The sequence below is a fragment of the Heteronotia binoei genome, chromosome 9 (genome assembly GCF_032191835.1).
Source record: "Heteronotia binoei isolate CCM8104 ecotype False Entrance Well chromosome 9, APGP_CSIRO_Hbin_v1, whole genome shotgun sequence".
Lineage (NCBI taxonomy): Eukaryota > Metazoa > Chordata > Lepidosauria > Squamata > Gekkonidae > Heteronotia > Heteronotia binoei.
This window is the reverse complement of record NC_083231.1, coordinates 20,350,828-20,371,655: the sequence shown is the minus strand read 5'-3', so window position 1 is coordinate 20,371,655 and position 20,828 is coordinate 20,350,828. Positions and strand designations below refer to the sequence as shown.

Genomic DNA, 20,828 nt, shown 5'->3' with positions numbered 1-20,828 from the left:
CTGCCACAGGAGGCTTCAGAAGACAGACAGGAAGTACTTCTTCACCCAAAGGGTGATTAACATGTGGAATTCACTGCCACAGGAGGCTTCAGAAGACAGACAGGAAGTACTTCTTTACCCAAAGGGTGATTAACGTGTGGAATTCACTGCCACAGGAGGCTTCAGAAGACAGACAGGAAGTACTTCTTCACCCAAAGGGTGATTAACATGTGGAATTCACTGCCACAGGAGGCTTCAGAAGACAGACAGGAAGTACTTCTTCACCCAAAGGGTGATTAACATGTGGAATTCACTGCCACAGGAGGCTTCAGAAGACAGACAGGAAGTACTTCTTCACCCAAAGGGTGATTAACGTGTGGAATTCACTGCCACAGGAGGCTTCAGAAGACAGACAGAAAGTACTTCTTCACCCAAAGGGTGATTAACATGTGGAATTCACTGCCACAGGAGGCTTCAGAAGACAGACAGGAAGTACTTCTTCACCCAAAGGGTGATTAACGTGTGGAATTCACTGCCACAGGAGGCTTCAGAAGACAGACAGGAAGTACTTCTTCACCCAAAGGGTGATTAACATGTGGAATTCACTGCCACAGGAGGCTTCAGAAGACAGACAGGAAGTACTTCTTCACCCAAAGGGTGATTAACATGTGGAATTCACTGCCACAGGAGGCTTCAGAAGACAGACAGGAAGTACTTCTTCACCCAAAGGGTGATTAACGTGTGGAATTCACTGCCACAGGAGTCTTCAGAAGACAGACAGGAAGTACTTCTTCACCCAAAGGGTGATTAACATGTGGAATTCACTGCCACAGGAGGCTTCAGAAGACAGACAGGAAGTACTTCTTCACCCAAAGGGTGATTAACGTGTGGAATTCACTGCCACAGGAGGTGGTGGCGGCCACAAGTATAGCCACCTTCAAGAAGGGTTTAGATAAAAATATGGAGCACAGGTCCATCAGTGGCTATTAGCCACAGTGTATGTGTGTATATAAAATTTTTTGCCACTGTGTGACACAGAGTGTTGGACTTGATGGGCCGTTGGCCTGATCCAACATGGCTTCTCTTATGTTCTTATGTTCTTATGAAGTGAAAGCAACAATGATAATACCGTGAGGAACCAATTACCACCTACCATACATTTTTAATTATGAACCACCTTATATTTACTCATTCAAAGTACATTAAGCGACAGACTATTCATAAATCAATACACAATATCAAAGTTCATGGAAGTAGAGCAAATTCGGTTTCACAGTTCATAAAGGTAAGAAATTTGAGAAATTCGGTTCATGGAAGTCAGTCCAAGCGCCAAATCTGACAGGTGGCAAGCGCTTGTAAAGGAAGGTCCTTGTAGCAAAAAGTGCTTATAATGCTCATTTATTTTTTTCTTCATGTAGGGAGAGAACTTCTCATGCCTCTTCCATGAACTTTGATATTGTGTCTTGATTTATAAATAGTCTGTTGTTGAATGTTTTTTTTTGAATTAGTAAATATAAAGTGTTCATAATGTTAAATGTTATGGTAGGTGGTAATTGGTTCCTCACGATATTATAATTGTTGCTTTCCCAACTCAGGACTTGGCAGCCCTGTTCCATTGTCAAAGTGGCTTCACTGTTAGAGTTTCTCTTAATGTTAACCAAAATATACTCTCTGCGACTTGCATGCATTAGATCTAGTCTTGCCTCTAGCAGCAGAGAACAACTCTTTGTCCTCTTCCATGGGAAGGCCTTCAGGCAATTGAAGAGTGGAATCAGGGGTGGAATCCTGGCTGGAGCTCCTTTTCATATTAGGCCACACCCCCTGATATAGCCAATCCTCCAAGAAATTACAGTAGGCCCTGTATGAAGAGCCCTGTAAGCTCTTGGAGGATTGGCTACATCAGGGGTGTGTGGCCTAATATGCAGAGGGACGCCTGCTAGAATTCCACCCCTGAGTGGAATCATGTATTTTCCTGGACTTCTATTCTCCAGGCTAAACAAATGTGGTTCCTTCAACCTTTGCTCACAGGGCTTCATTAACAGTCCTCTCACCATATTTGTGTTTGTCTGTATGAGGGGTGGTCAAACTGTGGTTCTTTCACACACATTGTATGACTCTCGAAGTTCCCATTGCCCGACTTGGAGGAGGTATTTCTCTCTTTAAATCACTTCTCCATGCCAAGCCAGCTGGCAGCTTGGGCAGTATATTCAAAGTTAAAGTTGCTTTCTTCCCACCTCTCCAACATCTGATGTTCATTTCTTGCGACTCTCAAACATCTGAGATTTGTTCTATGTGGCTCTTACATTAAGCAAGTTTGGCCACCCCTGGTCTATATCTTCCTAAAAATGTGGCACCCCGAAAGCCTGGGTGTCCTGGGCTAAGGATTCTAAGTAAAGGGATTGGGAAAGACTAGCTAATCCTTTGGAGAGCTGATTTCCATTAAAATAGACAGTACTGAGTTAGACTATGCAATCGCTCCGTTTCATGTGTGAACTATGCCGGTCCCCTCCATGCTTGGAATTGACCCAGTTGCCACACAACTGGTTGAAATATATTCTCACCTACTTAGAGTTTCTTAACAGGCAAGCTGCTTTTTCTGTGACAGAGGTAGCTCCTGAATCATCCTTCTGGGCTGTCTCATGTCAAGTGGACTTCCGTCACTGAGGTTGTGAAGGCATGAGTGACAGGAAGTGACTCCATCTCCCTATCTTCCTCCCCACTTTCAAAATGCAAGTCTGCAGTCATAAGGACTACTAGAAACTTGCTGTTTTTTAAAGGAAAGGATCCTGAGGAAGTCCATTTCTGTGCTCACTCCAGATGCTTTGGAAGCATGGGACTGCCCAAGTATTTCTTCAGAGTTTTCTCAGAAGAAAATCCCAAATGAAATCCCTTTCCCCTCCTTCCCCATGGTAAGCTACGACCCTGCAGTTCAAGCTCTGCTCACGACCTGAGTGCGATCTCGGCGGAAGCTGGGTTCAGGTTGCCAGCTCAAGGTTGACTCAGCCTTCCATCCTTCCAAGGTCAGTAAAACGAGTCCCCAGCTTGCTGGGGGGTAAAGTGTAGATGACTGGGGATAGCGGTGGCAGACCACCCTGTAAAAAGTCTGCCAAGAAAGCATCACGATGTGACGTCACTCCATGGGCCGGTAATGACTCGATGCTTGCACAGGGGACTACCTTTACCTTCTACCTTCTTGGCATTTGTGACTAGAACCCACACTGTAGCAAAATCTTTTTAACAACGGGCCAGAGATTCCAGAGGTGCCTGTGGGTTGAAAATTTTGGGGGCCCCTGGATTAGTCTGAGAGAAGAGGAAGAGGAAGAAGAGATTGGATTTATATTCCACCCTCCATTCAAGAGTCTCAGAGCGGCTCACAGTCTCCTTTATCTTCTTCCTCCCACAACAAACACCCTGTGAGGTGAGGGGGGGGGGCTGAGAGAGCTCTCACAGCAGCTGCCCTTTCCAGGACAACTCCTACAAGAGCTATGGCTGACCCAAGGCCATTCCAGCGGGTGCAAGTGGAGGAGGGGGGAATCAATCTTGGTTCTCCCAGATAAGAGTCCGTGCACTTAACCACTACACCAAACTGGCTCTCTAACTGAGAGTGTAACTGAGAGAGTGTAATTCACCCAGCAAGCTCACATGGCAGAGTGGAGATTTGAAGTGGGGTCTCCTAGATCTTAGCACAACACTGCAACTGCTACATCACACAGGTTGCCTTGCTCCTTGGACAGTATTGGTGTTTTCCTTGTGTCCTTCAGCTGTAGGAGAGTCTGCATCAAGGAGCTCTGGTGTGTCCTCAGTCCCTCTGTTTTGAAGATGCAATTACCCATCTGTGGGCAGAACAGGTAGGGTTGCCAATCCCCAGGTGGGAGCAGGGGATCCCCCGGTTTGGAGGCCCCCCCCCACTTTAGGGTCGTCAGAAAGCGGGGGGAGGGGAGGGAAATGTCTGCTGGGAACTCTATTATTCCCTATGAAGATTTATTCCCATAGAAAATAATGGAGAATTGATCCGTGGGTATCTGGGGCTCTGGGGGGGAGGCTGTTTTTTGAGGCAGAGGCACCAAAGTTTCAGTATAGCATCTAGTGCCTCTCCCCAAAATACCACCCAAGTTTCAAAATGATTGGACCAGGGGGTCCAATTCTATGAGCCCCAAAAGAAGGTGCCCCTATTCTTTATTATTTCCTATGGAAGGAAGGCACTGAAAAGGTGTGCCGTCCCTTTGGAGTTCAATTATGCTTGTCACAGCCTTAATCTTGGCTCCACCCCTAATGTCTCCTGGCTCCACCCCCAAAGTCCCCAGATCTTTCTTAAATTGGACTTGGCAACCCTAAGAACAGGACATTTTTTTTTTGTAGCAGCGACTCCTTTGCATATTAGGGCACGCACTCTTGATGTGGCCAATCCTCCTGGAGCTTACAGTAGGCCCTGGACTAAGAGCCCTATAAGCTCTTGGAGGATTGGCTACATCAGGGGTGCGTGGCCTAATATGCAAAGGAGTTCTGGCTACAAAAAAAGCCCTGGGCAGAAGATTGTGTGTCTCAGTCTTGGACAGAGCAATGCATCAAGGGGACACTGCCTGGTTTGCTGCGGGACACCTTGTGGGAGTCGAATATACGGTATCATACAGCAGAAGGGAAAATAAAACATGCAAGATATGTCCTCCATCAAAATCCTACCTGGTTCCAGGCTGGAGCAGCTTCAGGGCACCTGTGCCGCAAAGATGACTCAAATGCAGGAATCTGCTTTCTGCTGAATCAGGTCTATTGTCTATGCGGGCAGGCAGCAGCTCTCCAGGGTCTACGTTAAAAGTGTTTTGCATCACCTCTTATGTTGATCCTTTTAGCTGGCAGAGCTTTTTTTGTAGCAGGAACTCCTTTGCATATTAGGCCACACACCCCTGACGTAGCCAATCCTCCAAGAGCTTAGCGGGCTCTTATTACGGGACCTACTGTAAACTCAAGGAGGATTGGCTATATCAGGGGTGTGTGGCCTAATATGCAAAGGACATCCTGTTACAAAAAACAGCTCTGTTAGCTGGAGATGTCAGGGATTGAACTGGGGTCCTCCTGCATTCCAATAAATAATAATAATAATAATAATAATAATAATAATAATAATAATAATAATAATAATAATAATAATAATAATAATAAGTTTTTATTTATACCCCGCCCTCCCCGCCAAGGCAGGCTCAGGGCGGCTTACAGAACATGATACGATATCATGATATCACAATAACAGATAAAATCAATCGACAATATAAATACAAATATAAATTAATTTTAAAAAGCTAAAACAATACAGTGGTGCTACAGTCTCTATTTATCCAGGCAGCGTAATATTCATTCTGGTTACGTCTTAAAGGCTTCTTGGAAGAGGGCAGTTTTGCAGGCCCTGCGGAACTGGTTGAGGTCCCGCAGGGCCCGCACCTCCTCTGGCAGCTGATTCCACCATTGGGGCGCTTTTATAGAGAAGGCCAGCTTCCTGGTTGTTTTAAGTTTGGCCTCCTTCCAAGCAGATGCACTGTCCCCTGACCCAGCCTCCAGTATGGTCACTGCTGCAGTCACCTTGACTTAGCTTCACATCACGAGCAATTTGGGATTCCCAACATTCTCACAGCAGAAGCGCTAACCTTATAGCTTCCCCATGACTTAGCTTGTGGAACCTGCCCCAGCCACTGTTTGCAAACCAGGTTCATTGAATTTGTCAGATTTGTTTTTTTTCTTTTGATTGTGCTTAATGATTTGGGTGCAAAAGTACCCCCTCCTTTTTTCTTCATAAGGCACCAAAATGACATATAAACAGGATTATTATTTTTTTTAAAAAAATATGCAATTTGTTTTATTTTTCGTTGATGAAGACAGTTGTGGATATTGGCAGTTGAGGAGATGAAAGGTGGACGCATCTTCCCAAATAAGAGATGAAAACAAAACACATGCTAGATTTCCTGTGAGAGCAATGCTGCTACAATACCAAATTTGGCCAGTAGATGCCTGTAGACACCAACACATAATTTTTGTAAGGAAACCTGCCCTGGACTTTTCAACTCTAGTTTGTTCAATGCGATGGAATCTTCAGGAATGTTGCTTCATACAACCACTGCTTCTTGGGGAAAGGGCATTAAGAGCATGTTCATGCGTATGCACATTTGTACAGCCTGGCTTGTATTTCCTTGTTTTGAAAGGGCATGACAGTTTATTTACATACATTCTTCAAAGTAGGGGTGGCCAAACTTGCATAACATAAAAGCCACATAGAATAAATGTCAGATGTTTGAGAGCTGTAAGACATGAAGGTCAGATGTTTGAAAGCACGAAGGAAGGAAGGAAGGAAGGAAGGAAGGAAGGAAGGAAGGAAGGAAGGAAGGAAGGAAGGAAGGAAGGAAGGAAGGAAGGAAGGCGGGCAGGCAAATAAATGGAGAAAGAGGGAACGTGGCAAGAAAGCAACTTTAAATACATTCTCCAAGCCACCAACTGGCTTGGCTTGGAGAAGTGATTTAAAGAGACAAATGCCTTCTCCAAGCTGGCCAACAGGGCATTGGGGGCTTCAAGAGTCACACAATGTGTGTGAAAGAGCCACATGTGGCTCCCAAGCCACAGTTTGGCCCCCAAGCCACAGTTTGGCCACCCCTGCTTTATTGTCTGCTCTGCTTTTCTGACCGGGACTGAAGGCAGATTGGATGTCGTGACTTCAGACAATCAGGTTGCTAAAGGCGCAACTGAAAAGAATTCATCTGAAGGAAACACAATAAAATTGTGTTGCTATTCTTCCATCAGCTTTTTAGCCTAGTGTCTTTCGTTGTTTATTGAAGGGAGGGGTAAGCATAGCGATCGGTTGATTTTACTTCATTTTTACTTCCTTTATAAACCTTTCTTTGGACCCAAAGCAGCTTACATCGCTCTCCTGTCCTTCATTTAATCCTCACAAAACAATCCTGTGAGGTAGGTTAGGCTAAGAGTGTGTGATCGGTCAAAGGTCAACCAGCAGACTTCCATGGCGGATTGGAAATTTAAACCTGGGTCCCCCATATCCTAGTCCTGTGCCCTCTCCACTATGTCACACTGTTTTTCTGTTGCAGACTTACAGCTTACCTTTTTGCTTTGGGGCTGGAGGCTGCCATTTTTCTAGTGTTAACGAGATGACCCTTTATGGTTCGGCGATACCATGCAGTGACATTTTGCACATGCAGAACGAGTGGAAAGAATAATGGCGGGGCGGGTGTTCACAGTTCCCGCTGTGGTATCTGAAGCAGAGCATCCGCAGGTCCTGGAGCAGAATGCTGAGTGGTTGTCGGGAATGTAAACGTGCCTCTTCAGTAAGCTGAAGGAAGAGGCAGATGGATGTGGCATTCAGAGAGAAGCTTGCTTACCTGTCCCCCCCGACTCTAGTTTTGTGTGGACTTATAGCTCTCCTGATCATGCAGGTGCAGTGGCGTTTCATCATATCCTGTGGTTCAGGCAGCATAGGGCCCTGCTTTTTAATAAAAATGGCAGCATCCAGCCCCAGATCTCTGCCTTGTGGCCTTAGTTTGAAGGGGATTTTTTTTTTTTTTGGTGGCTGTATCTAGTCAGGGAGGTGCATCCAGTGATCCGTGTTCTCTCTAAGCTGAGTTAGTGGGAGCTAGCTCACAGTTTTTTAGTCTCCGACTCACACATCTTTGTCTTAACCGGGGCTTTTTTTTGTAGCGGGAACTCCTTTGCATATTAGGCCACACAGCCCTGATGTCGCCAATCCTGGAGCTCCCAGTAGGCCCTGTAAACACCAGGAGGATTGGCTACATCAGAGGGGTGTGGCCTAATATGCAAAGGAGTTTCTGCTGCAAAAAAAAGCCCTGGTCTTAACTGAGGAAAAATGCCCCCAAAGCAAACTAATTTATGCAGCAGCTGGCAACCTGAATGCCAGTAGCTAATTAACTAGAATTTTTGCTCACAAGACTCCACAGCTTAGAGGGAGCATTTTCAGTGATACCTGTGGCTCTGTCACTTCATCTTTGCCATTCCAATGAGTTGAGTGTGGTGACCATTCCCAATTCGTCTCCTCCTCCTTCACTTAGATCCGTGACTCTTAACCTGGTGCCCAGCAGTGTGTTTCCTGGCACCCTTTTGCCTTTTTTTCACTCATTGCATCCCTTTCTTGAAGCCAAAAAGCTGTTCCTGAGCTTTTACCACTTCAGTGGAGTTCAGGCCCGTAGCCAGAAAATTTTAGGTGTGTGGGGGGGCCCCCAGGGAATAAAATTTTAGGTGGAGGGGTCCTGGGGCCCAAAACTGACACCACACACTTTAAAAAATAAATTAAAAAGGAGAGCAACAGCAAGAACAGGGCAGCAAGAGTGGTGGGGAGAGCAGGGGCAGCGAGAACGGTGGCGAGAATGGGGTGGGGAGAGCGGTGGGGAGACCGGGGATGGGGAGGGCGGTGGGGAGAAGAGGGGCCATACAGGTGGGAGGGGGGTTTGGGTGGAGCGACCTGGCCCCAACCCGTAGCTACGGGCCTGGTGGAGAAGGAGGTGCTCTAGAAGAGCCTTAGAGGTGTCACGTTTGGGGAGTGCTCCTTTGGAAACAGCTTCTTCTTCCACCATAGGAGGATGGTTTGGCTTGAGACCCTTTAAAAGTCCCCCCCACACACACACACCCTATTCTACAATCATGAAAACCTCCTCCTACTGTTTGAAGTGGTTTTGCTAGCATTGGTAGAGGCCATGAAGGTGAAGCTCTACCCTAACCATTTTCTATTTTTTTATGCATGGGTTTGTGTGTGTGTATGTGCTTACATGCCTGGAAATCATGATGACTTCTGGTGACCCTTAGGGCTAGGACATTTTTCAGAGAGGTGGCTTGGCTTGTCTGCCTCTGCGTCCCAGCCCTGGTATTCCTTGGAGGTCTCTCTTCCAAGTACCTGCCAGGGTCGGCCCTGCTTAGCTCCTTAGATCTGATGAGATTGAGTTTCCCTGGACTCCTAATCACTTTCCAGTTTGGTTTAGTGGTTAAGTGCGCGGACTGTTATCTGGGAGAACTGGGTTTGATTCCCCACTCCTCCACTTGCACCTGCTGGAATGGCCTTGGGTCAGCCATAGCTTTCGTAGTAGTTGTCCTTGAAAGGGCAGCTGCTGTGAGAGCTCTCTCAGCCCCACCCACCTCACAGGGTGCCCGTTGTTGTTGAGGGGGGGGGGAGGTGGAAGGTAAAGGAGATTGTGACCATTCTGAGACTCTGAGATTTGGAGGATAGGGTGGGATATAAATCCAATATCATCATCATCATCGCCACCATCACCACCACCACCTCCTCCTCCTCCTCCTCCTTCTTAGTGGTTAAGTGTGCGGACTCTTATTTGGGAGAACTGGGTTTGATTCCCCACCTGCTGGAATGGCCTTGGGTCAGCCATAACTCTGGCAGAGGTTGTCCTTGAAAGGGTAGCTGCTATAAGAACTCTCTCAGCCCCACCTACCTCACAGGGTGTCTGTTGTAACAGGGGGGAAGGTAAAGGAGATTGTGACGGCTCTGAGATTCAGAGTATGGGGCGGGATATAAATCCAATATCATCATTATCTTCTTCTTCTGTGGTATGTCTAGTTTCTGGAATTATAAAGGGATAAAAACCATAATATATTGAAACCGCTCAATAAGGTAGTTGCTTCTATAAAGGGCAGTCCGTCGCAATGTTTATTGTCTCTGTTTACTACAATGCTTATCTCTGTTTACTACAATGTTGTTGATTTTTGTAAACCCCATTTTATCATTATAGTATGTCTTGCCCTAGACAGTTTTCGTTGGCATTGCTTGCCTGTGCTGTAATTCTAGTGCTACTTCATTGTTTACTAGATATTCCTGTGAATATCTGATTGTATTTTCTCCATATTTGGTCATCTGCCTTGCATCTCAGTGAGCAAATCAGTTTGTAAATGGGATCAAGAATAATAAGAGTTCACGTAGTGTTCAGGCACATCGTCACAGCCAGAAGCGCAGGGAGTAAGCATTAAAAATGCAAACAATGTTTTAAATGCTGGGAACGTTGTGAACAAGACGGCCTTGCCTTCCATGGGCGTTACGAAAATACGTTTTTGTTTTGCTTTATCACCTCAAGTATTTCATGGCTGTCCCTTCTATTAAATGATTTGGTAAGTCAGGATTTTCTAAGAACGTTTGGGATTGCCGGAAGCTTTGGTAGGGTGAATGCCTGTTGTCTGACAAAGAAAGAGTTTGAAAATCCACATTTCATATTTCATGTAGAAACATGAAAAAAAAATGGTAGCATGTTTTCTAGGTGTTGGGCCCTTTTTCTAAATGAGGGACAAGCATAGGTGATCAAACACACTTCATAAGAACATAAGAGAAGCCATGTTGGATCAGGCCGATGGCCCATCCAGTCCAGAGCCCTTTTGTTACTGGGGCTTCTCTCCATTTTCACACAAGTTGTCCCGAAGCTGCGATTTGGCACACCGCTATTCCACAGCAAGCGGAAACCACTTGTCAGGGTATCCTGCTTGCTGCGGAATAGTGGTGTGCCAACTCGCAGCTCTGAGGCAACTTGTGCGAAAACGGAGCAAAGCCCCTTTAGTAAAAGGGCTCTCCACCCTGGAACAAGTGTAGGGTGAAATGGGTCTCTGTGTCACACAGTGGCCAAAAACCCAGGTATCATCAGGAGGTCCATCAGTGAGGCCAGGACACTAGAAGTCCTCCCACTGTTGCCCCTCCCAAGCACCAAGAATACAGAGCATCACTGCCCCAGACAGAGAGTTCCAACAATACCCTGCGGCTGATGGCCACTGATGGACCCCTGCTCCTGCTTTCCTGTTATAGTTAGTGTAAAAGTGGATTTCAGTAGCAATTTTAAGAAATTTTTATCAAAAGCATAGGTTACCCTTAACACAGTTACTTGCCATATATAGTCCCATGCTAATCAGAGTTCCACCCTTCTTTGCCCTTTGATTTGGGAGAAGGTAACACAGTTTAAGGAGCCCTGTGGTGCAGAGTGGTAAGCTGCAGTACTGCAGTCCAGACTCTGCTTACAACCTGAGCTGGCAGAAGCTGGGTTCAAGTAGCCGGCTCAAGGTTGACTCATCCTTTCATCCTTCCAAGGTTGGTAAAATGAGTACCCAGCTTGCTGGGGGGGGGAAGTGTAGATGACTAGGGAAGGCAATGGCAAACCACCCCGTAACAAAAAGTCTGTCAAGAAAACATTGTGATGTGACATCAACCTGGGTGTCGGTAACAACTTGGTGCTTGCATAGGGGACTACTTATACATTTTAACACAGTTTAGGATGGCACTGATAAACAGGTGTTATTTAGACTAACTTTGTGCTTTCACAGACTCTTTCTATTCTGTTTGATGCAGGAAGTGTACTCTAAAGGAATAATCCTCCTGTCTGCTGTGTCTACAGTCAGAGGCCATGGGGATATCAAGTTTGAACTTGTCACAGCACATAGGATATTTGTGTTCAGGGCCGAAAAAGAAGGTAAGATAGACATTGTAATGACAAGTGTTTGACTATTTTTCAGATCTGTGATGCTAAGTGTCTTGTAGGTAGCTCCCACAGCCAGTAATGGCCGCTTACAGGCAGTTTTTCAGAAGGAACGGATAGTGGCTTAGTGGTAGAGCATCTGCTTGGTAAGCAGATGGTCCCAGGTTCAATCCCTGGCATCTCCAACTAAAAAGGGTCCAGGCAAATAGGCGTGAAAAATCTTAGCTTGAGACCCTGGAGAGCCGCTGCCAGTTTGAGTAGATGATACTGACTTTAATGGACCGAGGGTCTGATTCAATATAAGGCAGCTTCATATGTTCATCAAAGACTAGAAGATGTAAGCAGGTTCAAGCAAAACAGCCACAAAACTCTGTTGGCAGGCTTCCTTAGTAATATGGTCAAGAAACACTGTTTAAGTACATAAGAGAAGCCATGTTGGATCAGCCAATGGCCTATCCAGTCCAACACTCTGTGTCACACAGTGGCCAAAAACACCAAGTGCCATCAGGAGGTCCACCAGTTGGGCTAGAAGCCCTCCCACTGTGCCCCCCGCCCCCAGCACCAAGAATACAGAGCATCACTGCCCCAGACAGACAGTTTCAAATATTACATTTTTTTCTGTATTCCTCAACAGAGTCTAGCCATCTTGAGTTTTGTGTGTCAAAAGTGAAAATAACCGGTAATCGGTTTGCCACTCAATTTTCTTGGCTACATGCTTGATCCTTATCCTGTAGCTGTCTATATATTAATACTGAAGTTGGCCAGATCTGAGGATACTTGAATCCGTGACTGGAGATATGAACAGTCAAGACAGATCTTTCTACAAACCTGAAAAAAGTCCCAGATTTCTAAAAAAATGTGAAATCTCAAATATGCATAGGCGATGGATTCCCTAGGTGGCTGTTTTTAGACTACCACAGTATCTCAGGCTGGATTTCTCTGGATAAAAAAGCAGGTTCCTCTCCAAGCCTATTCCGACCTTTCATGGAAGACTCATTGGGGCCATGCCTGACTAGATTGGCCAGCTACAGGTTGTGGAATTCCTGGTGATTTTGTGTTGGAGTCTGAGGAGGGCAGGGTCTGGACAGGGGAGAGGCTTCAACTGGATATGATGCAGTAGAGTCCAGCCTCCAAAGCAGCCATTTTCTGCAGGGGAGCTGATCTCTATTATCTGTAGTTCAGTTGTAATTCTGGGAGATCTCCAGGTCTCACCATCCTTCTCAGCCCAGAGGGAACCTGGCAACTTTGGATCCCCTTTAAGGTGAAGTCTGTGGCGCCATACCTTTTTGAGGTCCCTCTCCTCCTCAAACCCCTCCCTCCACAGGTTAAAAAGAGATAATTTCAACCGCTTTGAAGGGTGGACTCTGTGGCATTGTACCCTGTGGGATCTTCTGCGGGGCCTGTAAGGCAGAGATGTTCCGCTGGGCTTTAGTAGAAAAAGCCCATCAGGAACTCATTTGCGTATTAGGCCACACACCCTGACATCCCCATTGTTCCACACAGGGCTTTTCCTGTAGAAAAAGCCCAGCAGGAACTTATTTGCATATTAGGCCACACCCCTGGCCCCATGCCAGCCAGCTGGAACTGCGTTCCTGGGCATTCCTGCTAAAAACCAAACAAACGGGGGGGAGCCGTGATTGTAGTATGAATGGCATAAGAAGCTGCTGTCTGTATTTTCCAAACATGAGCCCGTACTAGAGTACTGGGGAAATGGTGGCTTTAACGAAACCAACTGGGAACTTGTATGTAGAATACAAGAGGAGATTCGATACTCAGGAGCTCCTTAAACTATCCCTGAGCATATCTTCTTGCCAAAGATCTATGGGTGTCATTTTTGAAGAGTCCTCAGCTTTCAGCAAGACAAACGGACTCTTAATAAAGTAAATGCATAAATTCTCTGTGCACGGTTACATAAAAGTTTGTATTTAGGGTCGCTGGCTTCCTCCTGGCCACTGGTGGGGATAGGGTTCCAGCTCCAGATTGGGAAGCTCCTAGAGATTGGGCCTGGGGAGGACAGAGACCACAGTAGGGTACCATGCCATAGAGTCCATCCTCCAAAGCCGCCATTTTCTCCAGGGAACCTGTTCTCTGTAGCCTGGAGATGATCTGTGATTCCGGGGAATCCTCAGCGTGGTGTAGTGGTTATAGGGTTGCCAATCCCCAGGTAGGAAACAGGGGAGACCCGTGTTCTACAAAAAAGTCAATTTCAGTGAAACTTACAAGACTATGCGGTGGTTGCTCAGTACAAAGAATTTTTTCAAAGACACACTATTAAAGGAATATCTCATACTATTTTATAATATCTAATGTATATATCCAAAATTATAAATCAAAATTACAATAGAGCATTTGCCATTTTTCATCATGAAAGAGTCCATGCAAAGACTCCAAAGAGTGCAAAGTCCTAGGTGCACTTCGACCTCTCCTGTGTTTTAATAATTTATTAATAACATATGGTTACAGTAGTTAATTGTCTCTTTTCTATACTAACCCATATGGTATTTCAACCCCCCCCTCCAATATTTGATTTCCCCGAAGTTATAAATTTAAATTCAATTATAAAGGTACCACTAACCAATCAAAGTTCAATATTTTTCTTCTCTCATTACTACTAAAAAATTGTCCAATGACTTTTTATATTCCATTCTTTCTCCCTATATCTTTTAAATTTCTTCCACTCCTTTTTGAATATATCTAGATCATAGTCTTTTAAAGTTTTAGTTAATTTGTCCATCTCACTCCACGATAAAACTTTCACAATCCAGTCCCATTTCTCTGGTATTTTTCCCTGTTTCCACAGCTGCGCATACAATGTCCTAGCAGCTGAGAGCAAGTACCAAATTAAAGGCCTGTCTTCCTTTGGAAATTTTTCCAATTGTAATCCAAGCAAAAAAGTCTCTGCAGTTTTCTTGAAGTCATAACCCAAAATTTTGGAGATTTCTTGTTGTATCATCTTCCAATACTCTTTTGCTTTTTCACAAGTCCACCACATGTGAAAAAAAGAACCTTCGTTTTTCTACATTTCCAACATCTATCCGACATCTTCTTACTCTTCCTAGCCAGCTTTTTCGGAGTCATATACCACCTATACATCATCTTGAAACAGTTCTCTTTAATACTCTGACAGGTTGAAATCTTCATCAAGTTCTTCCAAAGGTGCTCCCACGTATCCATTTGTATTTCTCTATTCACATTGATTGCCCACTTGACCATTTGAGACTTTACTACTTCTTCTTCTCACTTTGACCTCTCCTGATGGATGACGATGTTGCTGGCAATGTTGAAAGCTAAAGACTCAACACACGAGGCAATATCTTTATAATGAAGTGTAAATGATAACACGCTTCCTAGGTTTAAAAAGCTGTGTTTCGGTTGTAGACCTTTGTCTTGATCAATTCACTTCATTTTATCTGGAACCAATGCTCACAACAATATGCATGCGACTAGTCAGTTTCTTTATTTGGCATTAGCTGTTCTGTGTTCATTAGTGGTACTGTGTTCATCCAGTTTGGTTTGCTAATCCCCAGGTGGGGGCAGGGGATCTCCTGGTTTAGAGGCCCTCCCCCTGCTTTAGGGTCATCAGAAAGCAGCGGGGGAAGGGAAATGCCTGTTGGGCACTCATTATTCCCTATGGAGACCGATTCACATAGGATATGATGGAGAATTGATCCACGGATATCTGGGGCTGTTTTTTGAGATAGAGACACCAAATTTTTGGCATAGCATCCAATGCCTCTCCTCAAAAGACCTCCCAAGTTTCAAAAGAATTGGGCCAGGGAGTCCAATTCTCTGAGCCCCCCAAAAGGTGCCCCTATCTTCCATTATTTCCAATGAAGGGATGTCATTTAAAAAATGTGTAGTCCGTTTAAATATGATGGCCAGAACTCCCTTTGGAGTTCAATTATGCTTGTAACAACCTTGCTTCTGGCTCCACCCCCAATGTCTCCTGACTCCACTCCCAAAGTCTCCTGGCTCTATCCCCAGTGTCCCCAGATATTTCTTGAATTGGTCTTGGCAACCCTACGCGGTTAAGAGGGGCGGAACCGGGTTTGATTCCCCACTCCTCTTCTACATGATGCCTGTGGGCTGGCCTCAGTCCCATCAGAGTTCCCTCAGAACACTCTCGGTCCCACCTCTCTCCTCACAAGGTGCTTGTTGTGGGGAGAGGAAGGGAAGGCATTTGTAAGCCTAGGCTTGCCAATCCCCAGGTCCCAGTGGGGGTTCTTCCGCTTTCCCAGTCTCCTTCACACCCCCAGTCAGCTGGCTGGCAGGGAGAAGTTCTGCCCACAAAGCCACCATGTGATTTTTTTCCCCTCCGGAGGCTCTAGTCTCCGATTGGAAAGGCTTTCTCTTGGTATGGGGTGTCTGTGTTACTTGGAAGAAGTTGGCTGCAGCTCGTGAGTAGAGAGGCCAAGCCCTCACTTCAGAGTTTCCAGAAAACAGGGGGGGGGGGGAGAGGGGAGGAACATCTGCTGAGCACTTCATTATTCCCTATGTGGAGATTGATTCTCATAGGGTATAATGGGGAATTGATCTGGAGGTTTTGGGAGCTCTGGGGAAGCTATTTTTTGAGGTAGAGATACCAAATTTTCAGTACAGTATCTAATGCCTCTCCCCAAAGTACCCCCCAAGTTTCAAAAGGATTGGACCAGAGGGTCCAATTCTATGAGCCCCAAAAGAAGGTGCCCCTATCCTTCATTATTTCCTGTTGAAGGAAGACATTCAAAAAGGTGTGCTGTCCCTTTAAATGTGGTGGCCAGACCTCCCTTGGAGTTCAATTATGCTTGTCACACCCTTGTTCCTGGCTCTGCTCCCAATGTCTCCTGGCCCCACCCCCAAAGTCTCCTGGCTCCACCCCCAAAGTCCCCAGATATTTCTTGAATTGGACTTGTAAGCCACTTTGAGGCTCCTTAGGGTAGAAAAAAGTGGTATATAAAACCCAGCTCTAATTCTTCTTCTGTTCTCTTTTTTAAAATTGCACGAACCCAATTGCATGCAGTTACATGCCATGACTTCTTAAATAAAACACAAAAGAGTAACACTGAGCTGTAATAGAGGTTTCACCTTTGCTGTCCTGAATTTATCCTTCAAGATATGAACTTTAAAATAACTACTACGACTACGATGTGAGGAAATAAGTGAGACCCAAGTTTGTGAGAATTCGGGATTGATAAAAAAGTTTACTATGTGTGCAGCGAGATAAAAATAAGTCACATTTTCAAGGAGTTTTGTGAAATCCTATAAAGCTGAGGGGTTTTTTTTAGGGCCTTCTTTAGCGCTTATTAACACCACTTATAAGCTGTGCTTTCAGCCATCTGCTGCAAGTCACTGCTCGGTAGAAAGCTGGCAGAGAGCGATGCGAAGAGGATGACTTGAGTGTGAAGATCGAAGAAAACCTAGCCGTGGTTTTGTACGCACACACAGATTTTCACTTCTGTGTGGCTTTTTGAAGCAAATGTTCAAATAACTGTATACGGACTTAAGCCGGCAATGGGGAACCTGCTGCATTCATCTTTTAACCTTTACTTTGTACGTTGCTGAATCAGTATGTGGAATGCCTGGGCAATTTAAGTTATCTTAATCCTATAAAGATTAATATTTATGTTATCTTAATTTAAGTTATCTTAATTTTGATATCTGCCTCCGCTCCTGAGGACTGGGAGGTAGCAAATGTCACCCCCATCTTTAAAAAGGGTTCCAGAGGAGATCCGGGAAATTACAGGCCAGTCAGTCTGATTTCAATACCGGGAAAGTTGGAAGAAACCATTATCAAGGACAGAATGAGTCGACACATTGATGAACACGGGTTATTGAGGAAGACTCAGCATGGGTTCTGTAAGGGAAGTTCTTGCCTCACTAACCTGTTACATTTCTTTGAGGGGGTGAACAAACATGTGGACAAAGCAGACCCAATAGATGTTGTTTACCTTGACTTCCAGAAAGCTTTTGATAAAGTTCCTCATCAAAGGCTCCTTAGAAAGCTCGAGAGTCATGGAGCGTTTTTGTACTAGCGTTTACTCCGGCGTAGCACCCCATTTACCTCCGGATCTTTTCCTGGTTTTCGCACCTGTTGCTCCAGCGCTGCGGTTTGCTCCAGCGCTTCAGGGGTTTCACGCCGGAGTATGTTTTTCAACATGCTTCCGGAGTTTTTGAAAACCTCCGGATCCACTCCTCGGAGTTTGCTGTGGGAAATCCATCCACGCCGGATCGACTGCTTTGTGGGCGTCACCCTCTCCCTTTCCGTCCTCCCACCCCATCCACCCCCTTGGCCAATCATCAGCCGTTCGCGGCGCTTCCCAAAAGTGCCCGCACGGCCATTTTTTTTTAAACTTCATATTTCTTGCGTAATAGCGATATTTCGAAATTAACAAATAGAAAAAAAAACCCTCCTGGAATAGCCTCAATTGCCACTTCAATTGGTTTCGTTAGAATTTTTTTTTATTATTATTGACTTTAGTTGCGTTATTTCGCTGTTGCGTTATCTCGCAACTACATTATACATTGTTTGGGGGGGGGGAAATCTAGTGCCGGCGCGGGCCAAAGCGTTCATGTGTGTGTGTTTTAAAAAGGCAATGCCTCCCTCAGCTGTGCCACCAGGATTTCTGGACCTGCACAAAATCGCCATGTATAAAATGGGAAGTTGGAGTCCTGCATTCTTCTCCCTGGCTACATTCCGCTCGGTTAGAAAATAGACGCGAGCTCGCTCTTCACACGCGCCACAGAAGGGGAAGGAGAGAATGGGGCGGGGGGGGGGGGAGCTCTGGCGGCAGGAATCAGTCAGGTCCCCGTTGCAAGCACCAGCCGGGGAGGGGGAAGAGCGCGGAGGAAATCCCAGCTTCGCCACCCGGGAGGGAGCGAGGCTGGGAAAGGAAGAAGCTGCCACACACACACACACACACACACACAAACCCCTCGATTTCTCTCTCTTCGTTATTGCGATATTTCGCAACTTCAGAATTTGGGGGGGGAATCTAGTGCTAGGATTCTCCACTGTGAATGCTTCTGTTAATACATAAAGGGCTGTGGAGGATACTACAGCTGCAGCCAATCCATAAGCAGCAGCAGCACACGTGATGCGGTTTGTCCACGAAAAGAAGGGGAGGGAACAGCTGTGGCTGCTCGATGTTACGTTATTACGTCCTTACGCAACCAGACTTGCGCTTAAAAAAAAATGATTGACAGGGCATCGAACTCAAGTCGATGCCAGTGGGAAAACGATTTGAGCCGGGGCTTCATGGAAAGCGACTCCGCAAATGAGTCCATGTGCGAAAACGAGGAAAATGAGCCGGACATAATTGCGCCGTGGAATAAGGGGAGCAAACGCTAAGTGCGAAAACAACCATGGAGTAAAAGGACAGGTCCTCTTGTGGATCAACAACTGTCTAATTAATAGGAAGCAGAGAGTGAGTATAAATGGGCAGTCTTCGCAGTGAAGGATGGTAAGCAGTGGGGTGCCACAGGGCTCATACTGGGTCCCATGCTCTTTAACTTGTTCATAAATGATTTGGAGTTGGGAGTGAGCAGTGAAGTGGCCAAGTTTGCAGATGACACTAAATTGTTCAGGGTGGTGAGAACCAGAGAGGATTGTGAGGCACTCCAAAGGGATCTGTTGAGGCTGGGTGAGTGGGCGTCAACGTGGCAGATGAGGTTTAATGTGGCCAAGTGCAAAGTAATGCACGTTAGGGCCAAGAATCTCAGCTACAAATACAAGTTGATGGGTGTGAACTGGCAGAGATTGACCAAGAGAGAGATCTGGGGTCGTGTAGATAACTCACTGAAAATGTCAAGACAGTGTGTGATTGGCAATAAAAAAGGCCAACGCCATGCTGGGAATTATTAGGAAGGGAATTGAAAACAAATCAGCCAGTATCATAATGTCCCTGTATAAATCGATGGTGCGGTCTCAGTTGGAATACTGTGTGCAATTCTGGTCACCGCACCTAAAAAAAGATATTATAGCATTGGAAAAAGTCCAGAAAAGGGCAACTAGAAAGATTAAAGGGTTGGAACACTTTCCCTATGAAGAAAGGTTAAAACGCTTGGGGCTCTTTAGCTTGGAGAAACGTTGACTGTGGGATGACATGATAGAGGTTTACAAGATTATGCATGGGATGGAGAAAGTAGAGAAAGAAGTACTTTTCTCCCTTTCTCACAATACAAGAACTCGTGGGCATTCGATGAAATTGCTGAGCAGTCAGGTAAAAACAGATAAAAGGAAGTACTACTTCACCCAAAGGGTGATTAACATGTGGAATTCACTGCCACAGGAGGTGGTGGCGGCTACAAGCATAGACAGCTTCAAGAGGGGTTAGATAAAAATATGGAGCAGAGGTCTATCAGTGGCTATTAACCACAGTGTGTATATATATGTGTGTGTGTGTGTTTTATATATTATATATATATAATACACACACATATATATACACACTGTGGCTAATAGCCACTGATGGACCTCTGCTCCATATTTTTATCTAACCCCCTCTTGAAGCTGTCTATGCTTGTAGCCGCCACCACCTCCTGTGGCAGTGAATTCCACATGTTAATCACCCTTTGGGTGAAGAAGTACTGCTCAGCAATTTCATTGAATGCCCACGAGTTCTTGTGTGTGTGTGTGTGTGTGTGTGTGTGGGTATATATATATATATATATATATATATATATATACATATATATATAATTTTTTTTTTGTCACTGTGTGACACACAGTGTTGGACTGGATGGGCCATTGGCCTGATCCAACATGGCTTCTCATATGTTCTTATGTTATTTATTTATTTACATTAAACTTTTATCCCGCCCTCTCCGCAAGCGGACTCAGGGCAGCTCACAACATTCGTTTACACGATTTAAAGCAATAAGTCAATAAAATCTATAAAACATTAATTAAAACTTAAAAACTATTTCACAGTGCTGTACCATTACTATGTTGGCGGTTCTGCTTTTCAGACGGTTGGTCACCGGAAACTCTAGCTGATGTCCACTGCCAGCTCTCTCTCAGTTTAAGCATCGAAGGCCTGTTGAAACAATTCGGTCTTATAGGCCCTGCGGAATGTAGGAAGGTCCCGCAGGGCCCTTATGGCCTCCGGGAGAGCATTCCATAACTCTGGTGCTGCCACCGAGAAGGCCCTGGCTCGTGTCAAACGCAACCTGGCCTCCTTTGGTCCAGGGGTGGACAGCAGATTTTTTGTCCCTGAATGCAATGCTCTCTGGGGGATATATGGGAAAAGACGGTCCTGCAGATAAACAGGTCCCTGACCATAAAGGGCTTTAAAGGTCAATACCAACACCTTGAAACCGACTCGGAACACAACAGGTAGCCAGTGCCGCTCTTTCAGCCCTGGCTGAATGTGCTCCCATCGAGGGAGCCTCATTAACAGCCATGCCACA

The 20,828-nt window shown here is 45.5% G+C and overlaps 1 protein-coding gene across 1 annotated transcript in view; it reads left to right on the top strand.

The window, feature by feature from the left end:
* The window catches only part of LOC132576932 (arf-GAP with Rho-GAP domain, ANK repeat and PH domain-containing protein 2-like), a 132,883-nt gene that overhangs the window by 26,757 nt on the left and 85,298 nt on the right, over positions 1-20,828 (top strand). Inside the window, exon 7 of the mRNA XM_060246245.1 lies at positions 11,315-11,435. Coding sequence (XP_060102228.1) covers positions 11,315-11,435 — 121 coding nt within the window. The remainder of the gene's footprint in view (positions 1-11,314; positions 11,436-20,828) is intronic.